Source organism: Schistocerca americana, chromosome 2 (genome assembly GCF_021461395.2).
Source record: "Schistocerca americana isolate TAMUIC-IGC-003095 chromosome 2, iqSchAmer2.1, whole genome shotgun sequence".
NCBI classification, from domain to species: Eukaryota; Metazoa; Arthropoda; class Insecta; order Orthoptera; family Acrididae; genus Schistocerca; species Schistocerca americana.
Genome location: NC_060120.1, coordinates 736,699,656 through 736,718,959, shown reverse-complemented (window position 1 = coordinate 736,718,959; position 19,304 = coordinate 736,699,656). Strand labels below are relative to the sequence as shown.

The following is a 19,304-nucleotide window of genomic DNA, read 5'->3' as shown; positions in this document are numbered from 1 at the left end:
ATGCATGGTGGGAAATTTTCACAGTAAATGATACGACTGATCCCACAGATATTATGAGGTGTTAAGATATGGATAATTTGGAGCCAAGGAAAATACTGTCTTTCTATTCTCTTCCAGCATTTGCAAACATTTATAGTCTTATGGTAAGACACATTGTCTTTCTACTAAATCACACCCTCTACAAGGACAGTCAACTTTAAGCACAAGTGACACATGGACTCTGAGGATGAATTCGCACCTAAACTGGTCGAGAGTGGCCGGCCGGAGTGGCCGAGCGGTTCTAGGCGCTACATTCTGGAACCGTGCAACCGCTACGGCCACAGATTCGAATCGTGCCTTGGGCATGGATGTGTGTGATGTCCTTAGGTCAGTTAGGTTTAAGTAGTTCTAAGTTCTAGGGGACTGATGACCTCAGAAGTTAAGTCCCATAGTGCTCAGAGCCATTTGTTTTGGTTGAGAGTGTAAATGTCAAATGTCCTAATTTGAACTGTGGTCTGGCATGTAATTACAAACTGTCAGGAAATTTATATAACATTGTGTTTGAGATCTACATGTTATTCAGTTTTCTTTTCTTTTGGTTTATATTCCAGACATCTAGCTCCTGTAATGACATAACAGATGATCAAGTTCATGCTACGGTGTCAAGAGTATTGTGTGTATCATGGAAGGAGAAGACTGACAAGGCCATTTATCTTCCTGAAACAGCAGCTGCCATTGAAGAGGTTGACAATATCAATGTCCAGGTTAGCTGAATTGCAGTTGTCAATGCTTCTCAGTAATTGTGTTACTTTAAATTGGGGACAGTTATGTTGTGCTGTAATAAATTGGCACTTATTCAGTTTTTATTTGTTTATTTCTAATTGTTGATATTTGCTACCTAGCAAGATTGTATCTCCTTTCAACTGTACCATAACTGTTAATCATTAACACCAAGTGACGTCACAGTGAAGGAAGTTTCAAGCAATCTTGTGTGTTATGATGTGCTTTGAGGGCTAACAGTTTTATACTTCAAGGAAATTTCTAGAGTGATTGGAGAAGACTGTCCACATGACATTACTTAAGCAGCTCTTCTGTAGGGTTCTGAAGGAGTAACAAGTCTGAGTCATAGTCTTCATTCAGGTCAATCTTCTTCATTGCTCACAAGAAAGAATATGGAACACTCAATGGAAGACAGGTGGGTTGTGTAATGTAAGAGTAAAGAAAGCCTCCTTTCTCTCAACAGTTGCAGTTAACAATTTTCCATAATTGATAGAAACAATACAGCTGGAAGCCAGTATGTCAGCAGTTCCACTTTTGTGTATAAAACTGAAATTGGTCCTGCCGATATTTCAGAACTGTTTAAGTGTTGTTTGATGACCACATACTTCGAGTGGAATGAACAGTTTTATGAGCAAACAGATGGTGTGGCTATGGGAAGCCCCCTAAGTCCCGTAATTTCAAACATCTTTATGGAGAAATTCGAAGAACAGGCCTTAGGTACTGCCAGCAAAAAACCAAATGTATGGTTCTGATATGTGGATGACACGTTTGAGCTGTGGAGACATGGCAGGGAGGAACTATGCCGTTTCCATGAACATCTGAATAGTATAAACTCGAGAATTCAGTTTACAATGGAGGAGGAGGTAGATGGCGGCAAATTACATTTCCTCGATGTGCTTGTTTTGAGAAACGAAAATGGTAGTTTGGGCCACTCAGTATACCGCAAATCCACGCACACGGACCGTTATTTGCACCGGGATTTGAACCACTACCCACAACAGAAGCGGTCTGTTATCGAGACGTTAGCGGACAGAGCTAGAAATATTTGTGAACCTGAGTTGCTTGACACTGAGATGGAACATATCCGCAATGCACTAATGAAGAACAGATATTCATCCGCCGAAATAAAACGTGCATTGAGGCAGCTATGCATAAATCATAGTGACGTACAGGCTACTGCAAAATCTAAGGCTTTCCTGCCGTTTGTTAAAAATGTAACGGAAAAAATAGGGAGGATCTTGACGAAGCGGAATATTACTGTAATTTACAAGCCCACCAGGAAGATACAGGAATACCTTAAGCCTGCCAAGGACGCTCACAAACCGTTGGAAAAAGCTGGAGTGTATAGGATCCGATGCAGCTGTGGAGATGTTTATGTGGGTAACACTAAAAGAACTGTTTCTAAACGTTTGGAAGAGCACAAGGGCAATTGTAGAAGAGGAGAAACGGAACGATCAGCTGTTGCGGAACATGCTTTCCAGGCAGGGAACCACAATATTCATTTCGAGGAGACGCAAGTACTGGCGGCCACAAGCGGATATTACGAAAGGCTCTACAGGGAGGCAATCTAAATCGCTAAACACCCTAATAATTTCAGTCGAAAGGAGGAGGGCGTGAAATTAAACGGTATATGGATGCCGGTGTTAAAGAAGATGTGTACCACCCGTCCACTACTGGGTGATGGCAACGGCGACGGACAGCGGCCAATTGCACTGAACGTTTTCAAAACACGTGACGTCACGCTGCGGCACAGGAGCGCGCAGATACAGAATTTAGTGGCAGTCAGTAGTGAGCCAGTGGGTGTGTTGGACCTTCCATTGAGCTACGGACCCCCTTGAAGATGTCTCCCGCAGTCGTAGACAAAATGTTGGGAATTGACACAGAATTCATCAACCAACCACGGCATAACAGCCCGGATAATTATAATGGACACTGAGAAAAAGCATTTTGTTCTTTCATTGAGACAACACTCCAGTAAATTGCTCAGAAACTTTTACTGACCAGTTAACTGCAGTGAGCACCCTCTCCATTCTTCTGATCTTGCCTCAGTTGACTTTGTCATGTTTCAACTAAAGTAGAATCACTTGAATGAATGGTTATTTTTCTGGAAATGTAGGGCTCCTGCAGTTATGCAAGATGATGTGCTCAGCTCTGAAAAAACCTTGGAAGTAAATAATTTGATTTTTGATTTCAGCAAAAGGGGAGGGGTGTTAAGTACAAGACATTATTTCAGTAAATAGAACTGCATTGTGGAACTAATGTAGTTTCCTTTGCATTATTAAAATGTAACAAATACACTCTTAAGAAGAAAAAGAAAAAAAGAAACCACACACACACACCACAAAGGAGTTATGAAAACTGGTCACAAATTGATATTTATACAGGTGTAAACTGAAAACTGTGAGCTTTTCCAGCCGATGGATGAATGTGTGATGCAGTAACACAGTTTCCTCGCACAGCTAGCAAGGGTAATGAACAAGGGACATGTTGATACTAAGGCATAAAGTCTTTGTGATTTTTCAATGTGTGCACTTAGCTGGACAGTAACTAAGCCTCACAGAAAGGTCCGTGAATAATGTACGCGGATTTCAGCACATGAGGGAGGATGTGTCCAAGACAGGACATGTAGCTGGGTTCAAAGAAGGCAGTTGGAGTAATTGGCAAACCACTTAACATTTGAATTGGAGTTATGCCACTACTTGATGATGTTGGCAGGAATGGGAGAACCCTGGCTGAACACAGCATCAAGAAGAAAACTGTCCAACTAGCAAGATGACAGAACGAGAGACACTCACAAGGAGAGGTCCCTGTCAGCTTCTTGAAATCACCTACCGTATTTACTCGAATCTAAGCCGCACTTTTTTTCCGGTTTTCGTAATCCAAAAAACCGCCTGCGGCTTAGAATCGAGTGCAAAGTAAGCGGAAGTTCTGAAAAATGTTGGTAGGTGCCACCACTACTAACTTCTGCCACCGAATATATGTAGCGCTACACTGTCATGCTTTGCAGGCACACAGATAAATACTGGCGCCAAAACCTCTGCGTCAGTAAACAAATTTAAGAAAAGGTGGAAGACGAGCTTTTTTCTCTGCCCCGAGTTTCGACCACTGCTTTTTATACATTATCCAACAAAGTAAATACAAATTCCGTGTTGTTCATCTTCGAACGTAGCAGCATTTCAATGTACTACGAAAATCCAACTGGCAAAACTGTTTGAGATGTTTGTCAATTTGGCCAACTCTACGTTCTGAATTTTTTCCTACCTGTGAGAAGAGATGGTTGCTAATAGGAACTTTTAGGAGTTGTGAATCACATGTAGTACTCTCTTCACCATAAGAATAATATGAATATAAACATTTTGCCATGTATTCTTTCGTGTTTGCTGCTATCTCATTTAAATCCTGTCTGCCTAATAAAGTACGAAACTAGAGTGAGACAACAGCAAACGCGGAAGAATGTATATATCATGTCATGTTTATATTTGTATTATTCTTATGCCTAATAGTGCTACAGTCAGAAATGAAGCATGGCACTTTTTCGCTAAACTCTCGTTCAGAACATCTTCTATCATCCGCAGTCTATTATTTGGTTCTTGTTGATCATTATCAAAGAAAGCAGCAGTGTAACAACAAATAGCAGTCTCTTGCCATTGTTTTGCTAATGAGACGATTTTTTTTTTAGTAGTAAGCGGCGGTAGTGTGCACAAAAGCAAGCCATGCCGCGAGCGCTGACAGGCCGTAAACACCCGTTATCAGAATGCGACAAACAATGCATGACACAGTACAATAATGCATTTTCAGCTTAGAGTGACGTAAACACCTATAACAAAGAGAACGGCACTTACCAGATCGAAGAAAAATAAGCAATTGATTCAAACCAGACGAAGCACGTGAAAAAGGAAGGGTACCCGTATAAATACGGACGGAGTGTCTGACGCATAGCAATGGCTACCTGGTAAAGCTCAACTGCTAAGCTTACGACTCGAACCAAACTACTTTACCTGTATCGTCATTCATTCGACCTAAACTGTGTCTCATATTACAATGGACCAACTTTGTTTCGATTTGGAGGTGTGGCCTAAAACATTTTTCTCCCCTTGAATTTCGAGTCTCAAATTTCAGGTGCGGCTTAGATTCAGGAAAATTATTGTCTTGATTTCGAGTCCCATTTTTCAGGTGCGGCTTAGAATCGAGTGCGGCTTAGATGCGAGTAAATACGGTATATGGGATGTATGTTATGGTCCCAGGTGTCACACCCTGCAGCCATTCACCCTAGTGACCCTCATATGTGAGCAGGACAAAAAAAGGTCAGAATTTCATAAGGTGGTTTACAGATTTAAAAAAGAAACATTAAACAGATTGCTTGCATGGTGTAATGATCATAGTACAAGCCTCATACGTAAGAGTTTGTGATTTCGATTCTCACCAAGTGCTTTGAACTGTTTTTATTTTTTAATTTTTATCAAAATGACTTTGATCATTTTTTTCCAGTTAATTGGTTTTAGTGTGACTTTAAATTATTTTCCTTTGTGTCATTATTTTCATCACCATATTAACTTTTTCAATTGCTCTCATTTTTTCTTCCTGTAATTCTTTTCCTCTTCGAATCTTTTTGTGTGTGCTTTTAATTCTTTCAATTTATCAACATTGATTTAATTTCTTCTCTTTTGTTGTCCTGTATTTTCGTCCATGTTATTGCATTTGTTATTTCTGTTCCTCATTGTGGTTGAGTTTTGATTTTACTTATAATCCCTTCCTTCGTACTGAGCGAGGTGGCACAGTGGTTAGCCCACTGGACTTGCATTTGGGAGAACAACATAGATTTTCCGTAATTTCTATAAATTGCTTTAGGCAAATGCCGGCATGGTTCCTTTGAAAGTGTGTGGGGGAAGGAAATCACCCGTGCCCTTTAAGAGGAATCATCCCTTCCCTAATCCTATGGGACCAGTGACCCTGCTGTTTGGTCCCCCAAACCAACTAACCAACCTTCTTTCATATACATCTTTATTTGCATTATTTTGTCAGTAGTGCAGTAAGTCTTTTATGTTTTTAATGTTTGTATGACAATTACCATTCAAGAAAAAGTACATCTTGTAATGAAAATGACGTTTTGACACCATTGCACCGTCAATATAAATACACTATTTCATCTTGTTTTTTAATCGATAGATTGAGATGTTCAATTGATTAAATATTATAATAGATAAATAAAAATAATTAAATTCCTGTGCACAAAGATTCCAATTAGGAAAAAGAATGGTGGGAAGAATAAATGAGAGCAGTTGACAAAGTTAATACAGTGACAGAAATGATGTGACAAAGGAATATAAATTAAAATAATGATGAAAGTCACTTCGATAAAGATTTAAAAATATGACATTTCAGAGCACTTGATGAGAATCGGACCTACGTCATCTTGCATATGAAGTTTGCGCTACAAACATTGTGCTATGCAACCAGGCTGAATAACATTTCCTTTTTAAGCCTTTGAACTCGATACAGTTAGGGTGCTCAGTATTGATGCTCAACATTTTGATTTTCATGTACATCGACAGTTATCAACTTTCAAGTGTCACTGCAGTGATGTATCGACAGACAATAACTCTGCTAGTGTGCTGTTCATTTGTTGACAATATGCTTTGTAATACTTGTTTACATGTTGTTATTTCTTCGGGCACTGTTGTCTTTGTGCAGTATTGTTAATTAATATTGTTTCTATGCTATTTTTCTCTAAGTTAATGTTTTCTGTTTCTATATTTCATTTGCTTACATGATTTATTTTTTTCAAATGTGTCCAACAATGAAATTTGTGAGTGTGTGTGTGTGTGTGTTTTTTTTTTTTTTTTAACATGAGTGATACAGAGTATTTCATTGAAAGCAGTTCAGAAAATGATAGTGATCTTCTTGCTGATATATTGACTGAAAGTGTAAACAGAATGGAAAATACGCACTACACTGAAGTGATTGCACCTGAAACACAACAACCACTACCGCATCCACTTCACAAGGTGCCTGGACAATAGCAAATGCCACCAATGAGATCTTCTGCAATTGAATATTTCAGTTTATTTTTCACTGCAGCATTACTTCAATAATTATCACTGAAACAAATTGCTCAACTAAGCTATGTATATACAAATGTGCTGCTACTTTGTCCAGCCCATATAAAAAATGGAAGAATGTCACAATAGCTGAGGTAAGATGTTTTGTAGCAGTCATACTGAATATGAGACCTGCCAAACAGCTACATTGTTTCCATACTGGAGAACAAAACCAGCTAAGGAATTTCCATGGTTTGGAAAAATGTATTATGCTCCAAAACACATGTTAGGTGATACACAACTGTGTACATCAAGGAGACTGTAATTTACTATCCGATTATTACATTCATTATCTCTGTAAAAAATAGTAAAAATTTCATTGTTCTTTTGTCATTTTACTCAGAAATATGTATAGATTATAGGTTTTATGGACATTAGTTAGCATTCTTTAAATTAAGTGTAGTGTTAATTGTACAGAAGCAAAATCAAATTTATATAATTTTTAAAGTACTTTTTATTTTGTCACTTGTAAACAATTTAAAGCCAATAAGTTTGACAATCATGGTGTAATGCCACATGGGGTAGCCATGCAGTCTGAGGTGCCTCGCCACAGTTCGTGCCCCCCCCCCCCCCCTCCACCACCCTCCGCCCCCTCCCTCCTCCACCGCCCTGCCCCCCTCCCTGTCGGACATTGGAGTCATTGCTTTGGTATGGGTATGTGTGCTGTCCCTAGCGCAAGTTAGTTTAAGTTAGATTAAGTAGTGCATAAGCCTAGGGACCAATGACCTCAGCAGTTTGGTCCCATAGGAACTTACCACCATGGTACAACATAATAAACTACATACTTTCACGGGTAAACTGTATATTTTGATATTGTTAAATTGAATGCAGTATGATGTATGGCAATTTAAATAGAACACTGAATGACAATATAAAAACTTGACAGTTTTAGTGTCCACTGCTCGCGTGTTAACACTGTAGACCATCACATGAAACTCCATAAATTTTTACTGGGTTACTCATAATCGACAGTCCACCAGGATGAATGGTTTCAATGTGTGATACCTAGGATCTTAACGTACATCACTGTATAGATGGTTCTCAAAAGCCGATTCCATTGTTGCGTACCTCTCCTTGTCAGAGCCCTGGATTCATCATTGTTATAGATCTTACATGCCACTATTGCTTCAGTGACCACTAATAGGCAGCTCACAGAAAGGGTGCTGAATTCGAGGCGCTCCTTGTGCCGACTACTGTTGACGTCTCCAGTGCTGTTGGCCACATTCAGCCTGGAATCACATTGATTGAAGCAGAATTGTATTCAGTGGTGAGTTCCTCTTCAAACTCAGCCCCGATGACCAGTGAAGAAGTATCTGGAGACGTCCTGGACAACTGTGGGATACCAATCTGGATGCTGCCCTCCAAAAGCCCGACTGTCAGGAGTAATAGTGTGGGGTGTCATTTCATTTCATAGCAGGACCTCTTCGGTCGTCATCTGTCGCACCCTTACAGCACAGTGACAAGTCAATGATATTCAATGTACAATTTCGTTGTCATCCATGGAAAGCTATTCTAGACTTACATTTCAGCAGGATAATGCTTGCCTGCTCACAGCGAGACTTTTTATTTCTTGTCTTTTGGTTGCCAAACCATACCTTGGCCAGTAGTGTCACTGGGTCTCTCCTCATTTGAGAATGTTTGGAGCCTTATGGGCGCCCTTGAACCAGCTCAGGATTTTGATGATCTAACGCGCCAGGTAGACAGAATTTGACATTATGTCCCTCAGGACATCGAACAACTCTCATCAGTCAATGCCAAACTGAATAACTGCTTGCATTAATGGCCAAAGGTGGACTAATGCATTCACATTATTGACTTGTTTAATTTGTGATGGCCTTTCTCTGGAATAAATCATCCAGTTTTTCTGAAATTGTAATGGTTTGTTTGTCTGTATATGTACATCACATCTACCATCCCATTTGGATGTCTTTGTTGTAGACCATTTCTTCTTCTTCTTCTTCTTCTTCTTCTTCTACTTCTTCATTGTCATCTTCTTTTTAGTGTGTACAAAGGGTCAGAATTTGTTGTTCCCCCTTCCTGGTCCTTAATTCGATTATAATTGAATTTATGTGAGCGCTTTTGTTAATCAGTTATGATGCCTTGTGAAACAACTTGTTGCATGGACTTTGTGATAAATGTAGATTGTAGCATATTAATGTAAGTGACTGGATTAGAAACATTAAATATTTTTTGTAGTTTAGCAATTACATTTACCTGAATATAAGATGACCTAAAGAAAAATTGCTTCATGAGAAAATTTATTTTTAAAATATTCTAACAGATCAACACCATTTATTGATTGTCTATATCTTGACGATAGAAGGAGGAATAAAATAGCAAAAAGAAATGGTTTACATTAATGTTCATCTTCACTTTCTTTTTGCTTACTGTATAAGCAAGTCATCTATGATATCTATATCTTTAATCATCATCATCATCCTATAAGCACAGCTGTTTGGTTGTCACAAATATTTGGCTGTTTCCGCAAATATGGTTAGATTTCCAAGGTTTTTGTTATAGTGGGATCTGAGGACACAGCGGAATACATAGCGAATTTCACATCTATATTTGTCTCCTACTTACATACATATTGTCTGCTCATTGCTCTTTCATTGCATGGGTAGTAGCAACAGCTGTCCCCCCCCCCCCCCCCCCCTTTTCATTCCCATATTCCCATCATACTTCAAGGTGAGTGTTGGCAGCATTGCTGCATGAAAGACTTAAGTATGCCAGTATCCCCTATTTACACCTTCAACGTCTCCAGCATAAATTTATACTTTTGTGGAGTATGTTTGGCAGCACAATGAAATTACCTGCACACCCACGACTCCTCTCCCCATATTTGACCCATTTCTCAGCCAAGCTGGTGATGCTGTTTCCACTCCAACCCTTCCAAATTCTTCAAAATAAATCTGCTTGTAGCCTCAATTGCAAAAGTATTCCCTGTAAATTCAAGATGACTCCCATATTAATCTATTATGCAAAATAGAGATGTTGATCTCAGTAGCAATAGTTTAATCTGTGAATGTACTATGACCTTGTATTTCTGAATCACACATTTTGAGAAGAAAACCAGCTCTTATAATTGGATAAATACAGTATTTAATTCAAATTATTGAAGTACTTATAATGGTGATTGGAAAGGGATCTGGTGAAGAAAAGGTTTAGAGAAGTTCTGAAAATTTTAGCCTTTATAGTTTTTGGTGTGCTGATTATAAATGTCACTGTTACCATCTCAAGTGTTCACAAAAATGGAAAAAAAATGCATGAAAAGACACACAATGCAGTTCCCCCCCCCCCCCCCCCCCTCCCCCCAACCTGAAAACACTGTTGCAGTTTTCAAGCCGCATTACTTGTCAGCATTAAATTGAGTAGGACTAAATTAACTTACAGTTTTGATTCCATAATTTTCTTTGTCCATTTTACTTGTCCATTATGTCTTCTTGGAGCAAGTGCACACCTAATCAGCTTGTTTACTGTTCTTTTTGCATTCTCATTCACTCCATTTGCTGTCATCCATTTATCTAATTGTTTCTCAGCCTATGTATTCCTAGCATCACGCTAGTCCCATTTGTTTGACTCTCTCTCTCTTCCCCCATCATCGCCCTCTACTGGCCATACCTCATTTTCATGAGGCTTCATTTTTAATCTTGTTCTCACGTTGCATTTGAAGAGTTTTATTTGTTTCAATACACTGGAGCATGATAGACAATAGTGCATTGGGTTCTGAAAGTGTAATGACAGAAGCAAAACAGGAAGACCTATAAACATATTGTAAAGCAAGATGGGGAAGGTGAATGTCACAAGGGGAAAACATAGCTTACAGATAATATCAGAAACAATGTACGAGGGCAGTTCAATAAGTAATGCAACACATTTTTTTTTTTTCTGAAACAGGGGTTGTTTTATTCAGCATTGAAATACACCAGGTTATTTCCCAATCTTTTAGCTACACAACACTATTTTTCAACGTAATCTCCATTCAATGCTACGGCCTTACGCCACCTTGAAATGAGGGCCTGTATGCCTGCACGGTACCATTCGGAGTCGGAGCCAACGTCGTACCGCATCAATAACTTCTTCATCATCCGCGTAGTGCCTCCCACGGATTGCGTCCTTCATTGGTCCAAACATATGGAAATCCGACGGTGCGAGATCGGGGCTGTAGGGTGCATGAGGAAGAACAGTCCACTGAAGTTTTGTGAGCTCCTCTCGGGTGCGAAGACTTGTGTGAGGTCTTGCGTTGTCATGAAGAAGGAGAAGTTCGTTCAGATTTTTGTGCCTACAAACACGCTGAAGTCGTTTCTTCAATTTCTGAAGAGTAGCACAATACACTTCAGAGTTGATCGTTTGACCATGGAGAAGGACATCGAACAGAATAACCCCTTCAGCGTCCCAGAAGACTGTAACCATGACTTTACCGGCTGAAGGTATGGCTTTAAACTTTTTCTTGGTAGGGGATTGGGTGTGGCGCCACTCCATTGATTGCCGTTTTGTTTCAGGTTCGGAGTGATGAACCCATGTTTCATCGCCTGTAACAATCTTTGACAAGAAATTGTCACCCTCAGCCACATGACGAGCAAGCAATTCCGCACAGGTGGTTCTCCTTTGCTCTTTATGGTGTTCGGTTAGACAACGAGGGACCCAGCGGGAACAAACCTTTGAATATCCCAACTGGTGAACAATAGTGACAGCACTACCAACAGAGATGTCAAGTTGAGCACTGAGTTGTTTGATGGTGATCCGTCGATCATCTCGAACGAGTGTGTTCGCACGCTCCGCCATTGCAGGAGTCACAGCTGTGCACGGCCGGCCCGCACGCGGGAGATCAGACAGTCTTGCTTGACCTTGCGGCGATGATGACACACGCTTTGCCCAACGACTCACCGTGCTTTTGTCCACTGCCAGATCACCGTAGACATTCTGCAAGCGCCTATGAATATCTGAGATGCCCTGGTTTTCCGCCAAAAGAAACTCGATCACTGCCCGTTGCTTGCAACGCACATCCGTTACAGACACCATTTTAACAGCTCCGTACAGCGCTGCCACCTGTCGGAAGTCAATGAAACTATACGAGACGAAGCGGGAATGTTTGAAAATATTCCACAAGAAATTTCCGGTTTTTCCAACCAAAATTGGCCGAGAAAAAAAATGTGTTGCATTACTTACTGAACTGCCCTCGTATCAGTGAAAATTTTATTGCAGCCCATGTTAAGAGGGTTAACAAGGCAGCCGTCCACAGCTCGTGATCTAGTGGCTAGCGTTGCTACCTCTGGATAATGGAGTCCCGGGTTCGATTCCTGGCTGGGATGGGGATTTTCTCTGCCCGGGAACTGGGTGTTTGTATTGTCGTCATCATTATCATTCATGACAATTGCTGGATTGGATTTCGTAAAAAATTGGGCTGTGTAAAAACTGGGTCTTTGTATGGACGCTGATGACTGTCGTCGTCATCATCATCATCATCATCATCATCATCATCATCATCATCAACAACAACAACAACAAGGCAGTCACATCCAACAATTATTTTCATCTGTACGTTTCTCTGCAATCAAAATTATATTTTTGTGTGGATTGTGATTCTGCGGCAGTTCGTGAATGAATGATGAAAGGTGATTTCCCATGGCTAAATAAAATTCTGTGTGCAGTGTTAGGACTTTAAAGTTCTGGGAATGTACTAAAACCACAAATTATGAGTTAGACAAACCATAATGTGACATGTACAAGCTATTTTAGATTTAATATCAGCAGATAGCCAGTGTTGTTTTTCCTGCATAAGGAAGCTTTATACTTCATCATATAGTGAAGAAAGGAAAGAACTGGTCCTTCCAGGAATGTATAAGGTACCTACACAGATATTTTTCTCTCTCGAAAACAAGAATGAGAAGTGTGAATTTTCTGTGCACAAACTGCTGGATAAGATTTAAGGTGTCTTCCACGTAGAGGGGGGAGGTGGGGGGGGGGGGGGGAGGAAAGCTCTGCTCTTTATAATGTAAGGAAGCAGCATACTAGTAATGATGTATCCAAATAAATTGCTATTTATTTTCTTCAACAGAACAAGTGTCAGTATCATATCAGATTCTCCATGACAACAGAAATTCTCTTCAGTTAAGTTTTCAATCTTTCATTAATACATAATACTGGTTATTACACTGTCATCTGAAAGGACACATTTTGCCCTTCCCTTGACATTGTTGTGTTGGAAAAAAACATGGGATCATTGACAAATGGGAGAAAAATTCGACCCCTGTTGTACACAGTAATATGAGTGACGTAATGTCAAATTAATTTCTTTCATAATTGCAGGAAGGTTTATAACTGTAAATTCACAAGAAGTATGAATCCTGAAAGTTAAGTTATGTATTGGGATTTTGCTCACTTTGCAGGAAGGGTTTGTATTCTGAAACTTTTACTGTCATAAGTATACCTGTGAAAGCTCATATGCAACACTTCTCTCAATTTGTTTTCAGGAAGCAGATTTTAATATTCAATTTCTTGTTGTTTGTATCACTCCAGAAAATGTAATTGTTCCATATCAAAATATTCATTGAGCAAAGACCATACTACCAGCACAATTCATGGGAACTTGCGGAACTGGTCAGCTAAAATGTTTTGAATGGAATTGCTTGCTGTGGAATGGGTCCATAGCCTTTATGCACTTAGTAAGAATAATTGTTACTGCGTGTGTCTCTCAAAAATTATTTTATTCTTTTATTTAGTATGATTGTAATTTTGAGTACTACTCATCTTCAGGCAGAAATCTCAAATGCAAATATACATTTAGGCACTGCCGCTATTTAAAACTCCATCAAATTTGGTATTCAACTGTCAAGCAGAGCCATTAAAGTGTGGAAAATTATGTTACTGTTGTGGTTTTTGCCTGGTTTTATGTTTGTGTATAGTATGACCTGAACACCGTTTGTACTCATTTGGAATGACTGCCATATTTATGCCTGTGTGTATATTTGCATGCGAGATTTCTGTCTTAAGGTGGGTGATACTCAGAATTGCAATCACATTAAATAAAAAAAATAAAATTGTGTTTGATGGCCATAAGTGGAAACAACTGTGTTTGAATGAAATGAATAATGATGTAGGTATAGTTGCAATTAAGGTATAAGATCTTTGTAATATTTAATTATCTTCGTAATCTATTATTCGTTCCATGCTTGACTTCTTTTGGCTTTATATTGAAAGTGAAAACCTAGTGAGTGTTCCATGGTGGAAGTAATTTTTTGGAGGAAGTCAGCCAAGATTCTTCTTGTGAAGTAACCTTTGCAGGTTTAGTAACTACGACAAATACTTCATTTGCTTTTGTATGCTATGGAAAAGACTGGAAGATTACGTCATGAGGCTAATGTGGTAATATTTGATCAGCCATTTTATCTGAAGACCGTATATACCCTAGCAAGTTGACACTGAAATCCTGATGGATACCATCTCATAATGTCTTTTCATGGTAGTAATGGGGTTCACAGTATAAGAGCCTGGCGTGAAGAAATGGTTCAGCATCATCTATGCCTTTTGTAGGCGAGCATAGGGTGTTGAGAGAGAGGACTCTGTACTTCTCAGACTTTCCACAATAAAAACTACTTTCATTTAAATATTTAACTACAACAATGTATTTAATCTTGTCTATAATATAATGTTGCAGGCACAATTTAGACAACATGTATATTTTATCCCTGCAAATCGTTCTAGTTCCTCATTATCTTTCAACACTTTTTAATGTTTATTTTCATTAGTGGATAGAGAATTCAGTAAACCAATTATATGAATAGCCCACTAAGAAAGAAAGAAGAATATTTTATTGTGTAAATAACAGAATTGATAAAAATTTGAAATATTGAGCAAGTGATGGACCACCAGTTACTGTAATTTCCATAAACGCTTACTCCAAGATGCTGCAGTAGACAAGAAAATTCATTAGGTTCATAATTGTAGATAATTTAATTTTGTGTCATCCAACATGGAATTATATTACTTGGAAAGAGCCCATTTTCAAGTTATGAACAAAAACTCTGATTTTTAAGGATATATTCTGTTATATTTACGGGGAATATCCGAGGAGACAAAGTTGAAATTCATAATCAGCACCCTTAAAAACACAGCGAAGCAAATTTTCAGAACTACTCCAAAATACTCTAGGTAAAAATCACCATTTGTTTAGTGTATGTTTTAATTGTATCAGCTGCAACAGATACAAATCCCTCTCTGTTTGTGTGAGGAGCTGTTTGTTAATTTTTGTAAGACAAAAAAAATTGAATATTTACAGGACTTAGTAAACCAGTGCATAATGGAAGTGTTAGTGATAGTGTGCCAGCGTGGTGAGGATCCAGAAAGTGAAGTGTCAGGACTATCAACAACAGAAGGAGACCGTGATGGTGACTTGGCAAGTCCTGCTCCTCACACAGCATCCAGCAGTGACAGCCCATATCCTCCTTCCTCACCATTACAACAGCAGGAACGTTCATCACCAGCTCTTCCACTGACTGATCCCCAGGAACGTGCCCTACGTTATCTCACCAATTGCTACACAAGAGTAGCCACAGAGGAAAGGAATCATCCAAAGGTAAGTCTTTGAGCCTGAATCTGCATCTGTCGTTCTCATTGTATACATAGTAATTTAATTGGTGCCTCAAATAGTGGATGTTCATTATTTTAAACATCTGATTAGATTTGGTATTTATCTTTCATAACTTACTCCTAGTGGAGGTGTTCATATAAGAGCCTTTCCCAAGTAAAAATTAATTTATTGGTGCATATTTTGATTTGTAATTACTTTATAACACCTTGTTGAGATACAACATCCTTTTTCAACTTTGTAAATGGGCTAATGACTTCTCCTGAGTCTGATCCAGATTCATCTCCTACGGAACTTTTGTTCAAAAAAATAGTGTTGTCTTCTCTCCCCCCCCCCCCCCCCTTTCCCCCCCAAAAGTGAAGTGGTTTAAGTGTAACCTCTTTTTTTCAATAGCCACCAACCGCTTTTCATCCACAATGAGGAATACTGTGTTAAATACTCACTGTTCTTGTATGATGTATAATCTTCACTCTTAATCCATCCTTACTTCCATAATGTGTCACAAAACAGTTTTCAGAATCGGCAGAAAAGGCAGTCTTTGTTAGGTTTTCACTTTAAAGAAAGTTAAGTGTTGATTTTAAATGACACATTTTCAACCAGTCAGTGTTAGTTTCTTGAGGATAATAAGATACGTGTCAGTACAAGTTCCAGTGAAATGTAATTTTGCCTATACTGAATGTGATTTCAGGGTGTATATTAGAGATGGGCAAACTCGTTCTTCCTTGAGAAATAGTTCACTGCTGATTGTTCTTTTTTGGGAATCATTCACTTTTACTCGTTCACCGTTCATTTGTGCTTGGTATATGGTTCTTATGAAAAACTGAAAACTAGTTGTGTAGGTGACTGACGGATGGAGGGCTCCAAGAGGACGCACTTCCCTCACCCATGGAGTACAGAGTTTTTATTCATTACAGAATTCTCACACACTTGTAGAAGTAATTTTCATGATCCTGCAGAACCACTCGTTTAGCCAACTGTAGCGTTATGTGGCTGATCGCAGGGAGATAATATATATGGTGCCACATGGAAAACTGGCCCCGAGTACAGACTGCTCGCCAATTACGCAAGATTTGTTACCCGTTACAAGCAGATACGACAAACAGATAAACATGTAATAATTAGGCAGAGAAGAAATAACAAATAAGCTAATGCAAGCAACAATGGCAAAACAATAGATGACGATTGTTGGGGGACAATGGGCAGTCTAATACGCGGGGCCGATTTTTCGTGTGCCACCCTGTACCTCTAAAATAATATTGTAGAAGTTATCATATTCTCTTTACAAAATATGAGAGCAGACACTCGATTATGGAGCGCAGGTTTCATTCGGTTGTAAGTCAGCCTGCTTTCCATAGCAATGAACATGCTGTTTTACCTTGGATCAAAGAAAGATGGAAAATAGCTGCTTGTCTGTGCCGTACCAACTTCCTTCATTGCCTTCTTCAAAATATAGTTGTGGAGTTGCGTATGAGGCGTTTCACCGCTGTCGTGGAACCGAATTCCCCGTCACAGCTTTCTTAACGTAATCAACAATAGCTAAAGGTAGTGCTTCCTAGAGCTATGTTTTGTTTAACAGAATGCCATGTGCATTGCGCTATGCCTTAAAAAAAATTTTCTACTTTATCACTTTCGAGAAAGATTAGTCAAAGGTTCTTTATGACTGGTTCATTTTTGTTTATAATCAATAGTATTCTCATTTCTGATAGTTTCTTACTTCAAATTCTTCGTTTTCAGTATCAGTTTGACGTTACTAGTACTTGATAAAAATATGTTTTCTAAATAGTTTGCTGTTTTATTTCCCAACTTACTGGTAATTTTCTTGAATACATGTTAAATGCTGTCGTAAAATGATATAATGTTAGATCGTCAACTTGAGAAATGTGTCATTTCCAGAATCAAAATAACAACACAGAAAGGTTTACTTCAAAGAAGGTAATCGTGAATCACGCCTGTCTTATAAGTATCAAAGTAACCTACCCATAATAAATATGAATATTGAATCGATATCCATCATTTAGCGGAGAGTTCCGGTAGCATGACACATCTCAAAAGTGATCAATTAATTTATATCAAAAATGGCTATTTTAGAGCCTTGCCCCCCTCCTTGGAAAAATTGCTGCGGACACTCACAACTAGTAGTATTATACCTTTCCTTTTCGAGGGAAGATTGTAGCAAGTGCAACGTCTTTGTTTTCTGTTCAGTTATGTAAAATAATTCACATTCACAAGGGAATTACTCACATTAAATAACTGGCCAGTAATGAGTCGTCTATCAAACCAACATTAATAGTTTTCTTTTGCAATTTGCTGGTGTCTACATCACATTGTCTGCACATCAAACTGCCTCTCCATTTGAAAGACATTTCTTACTGAGCCAAAATGAACCCCAACCCACTTATCTTCCCCCCCCCCCCCCCCCCAAAGAAACCAGACCAGAAGGTAATGCAAATTGGAAACAATCAAACTTAAAAATAATTAGAGCCTTCCTAAATGTAATGTTTTGCATATGAAAGATACACGAAAATCGTTGTATATGAATTTCCTTACACTACAAATTAAGCAAATTATTGAAAGTTAGTTGCTAAATCAAGCCGATGAAATCAAAAAATATATTAATAACAAAAAAACTTGCCTTATTATTAGTATGTCTTTCGCTGTTCATCGATATAATGAAGTGAGCTGATATGCCCGTTTGTTGCTTGAAAAGACGTACCTATGACATACAACGTAATTTTTATGTAATTTACGTAACTATAAAATACTTTTTAATCACTGGTCATGGACGCTGAATAGCCAGAACTAGTAGCAAGAACAGTTTGAAACACATGTAAAATGGGCGACCGCAGTGAACGAAATGAACAACTGGATACTGAACTACCTAGGAGCAGTCGGCAGCATAACTGCGACAGGTGATCATGTGAAGAACGACAAGTGCGGCCGAGGGAGACTGAGAATGAGACAAGCATGCGACCGAGGCTGGAACAAGAACTGCCGATGTGACTGCCGCAACCGAAGTGAACTAGTGAACTATGAAGCGATCATTCCTCGTTCCCGGGAACTATAAGTAGACCGCTGTGACCGAAGTGAACTATGAAAGACAGTTTCTTGGAATTCGTTCCTCGGTCCTTTCGTTCATCTTGCTGAAATCGTTCCTTTGGACCTGTTCGTTCACGAACAACCCATCTCTAGTGTAAATGCCCTGTGACAAACCTAGGAATTTTTTCACCTGGAAGATACCCAGGAATTTTTTTAAAACTCTGGAATTTTTCATTGTTTTAGTTTTCAGTTAAGTTTTTGTAATTTTGATAGTGAGAATTGACACACTAACAAAGAATTTTACTTTAGCCCGTTACTGTAAAATAATACTGCAGCAATGAAAGAAGAATGAGGGAATAACACTAAAATGAAACTTAAGTTGCAAAGAAAATGTGCCATTTACAACAACAAAACACAATGTACATATGTGTGTCTGGCAACAATAAAATGTGTCAAAGACGTTAAGACGAACCCTGTGCAAATTGCTTTTGATGAGCATGACATCACAACAGCTTACACTTCTAAAAGGTTGTGGCAAAATATTTTGAATGATAGTTTGAGAAGAGTTACTTTCAAAGTGCGTTTCTTTTTATGCAAGACCAATTATGTTATGTGTGAGAATATGTGATGAATATTTTAAATCATGGAGTGTTTGACTTCACTTAATACTTTGAGGAGCATCCACTTAGAAAAATTTTGGGCACAGAAGACTAGCCATTATTAAAAATTTTACTAGCACATTTGTGTTTGATATCTCTTGACTGGTAACACGCGCTATAAAAGACCAAGCTTCAAAGTTAGTTTTTCATATTTATTTTAGTTTT

The 19,304-nt window shown here is 38.7% G+C and overlaps 1 protein-coding gene across 1 annotated transcript in view; it reads left to right on the top strand.

The window, feature by feature from the left end:
• The window catches only part of LOC124594791 (ubiquitin conjugation factor E4 B), a 286,207-nt gene that overhangs the window by 41,604 nt on the left and 225,299 nt on the right, over positions 1 to 19,304 (top strand). Inside the window, exons 5-6 of the mRNA XM_047133209.1 lie at positions 591 to 743; positions 15,136 to 15,432. Of these exons, the coding sequence (XP_046989165.1) occupies positions 591 to 743; positions 15,136 to 15,432 (450 nt within the window). The remainder of the gene's footprint in view (positions 1 to 590; positions 744 to 15,135; positions 15,433 to 19,304) is intronic.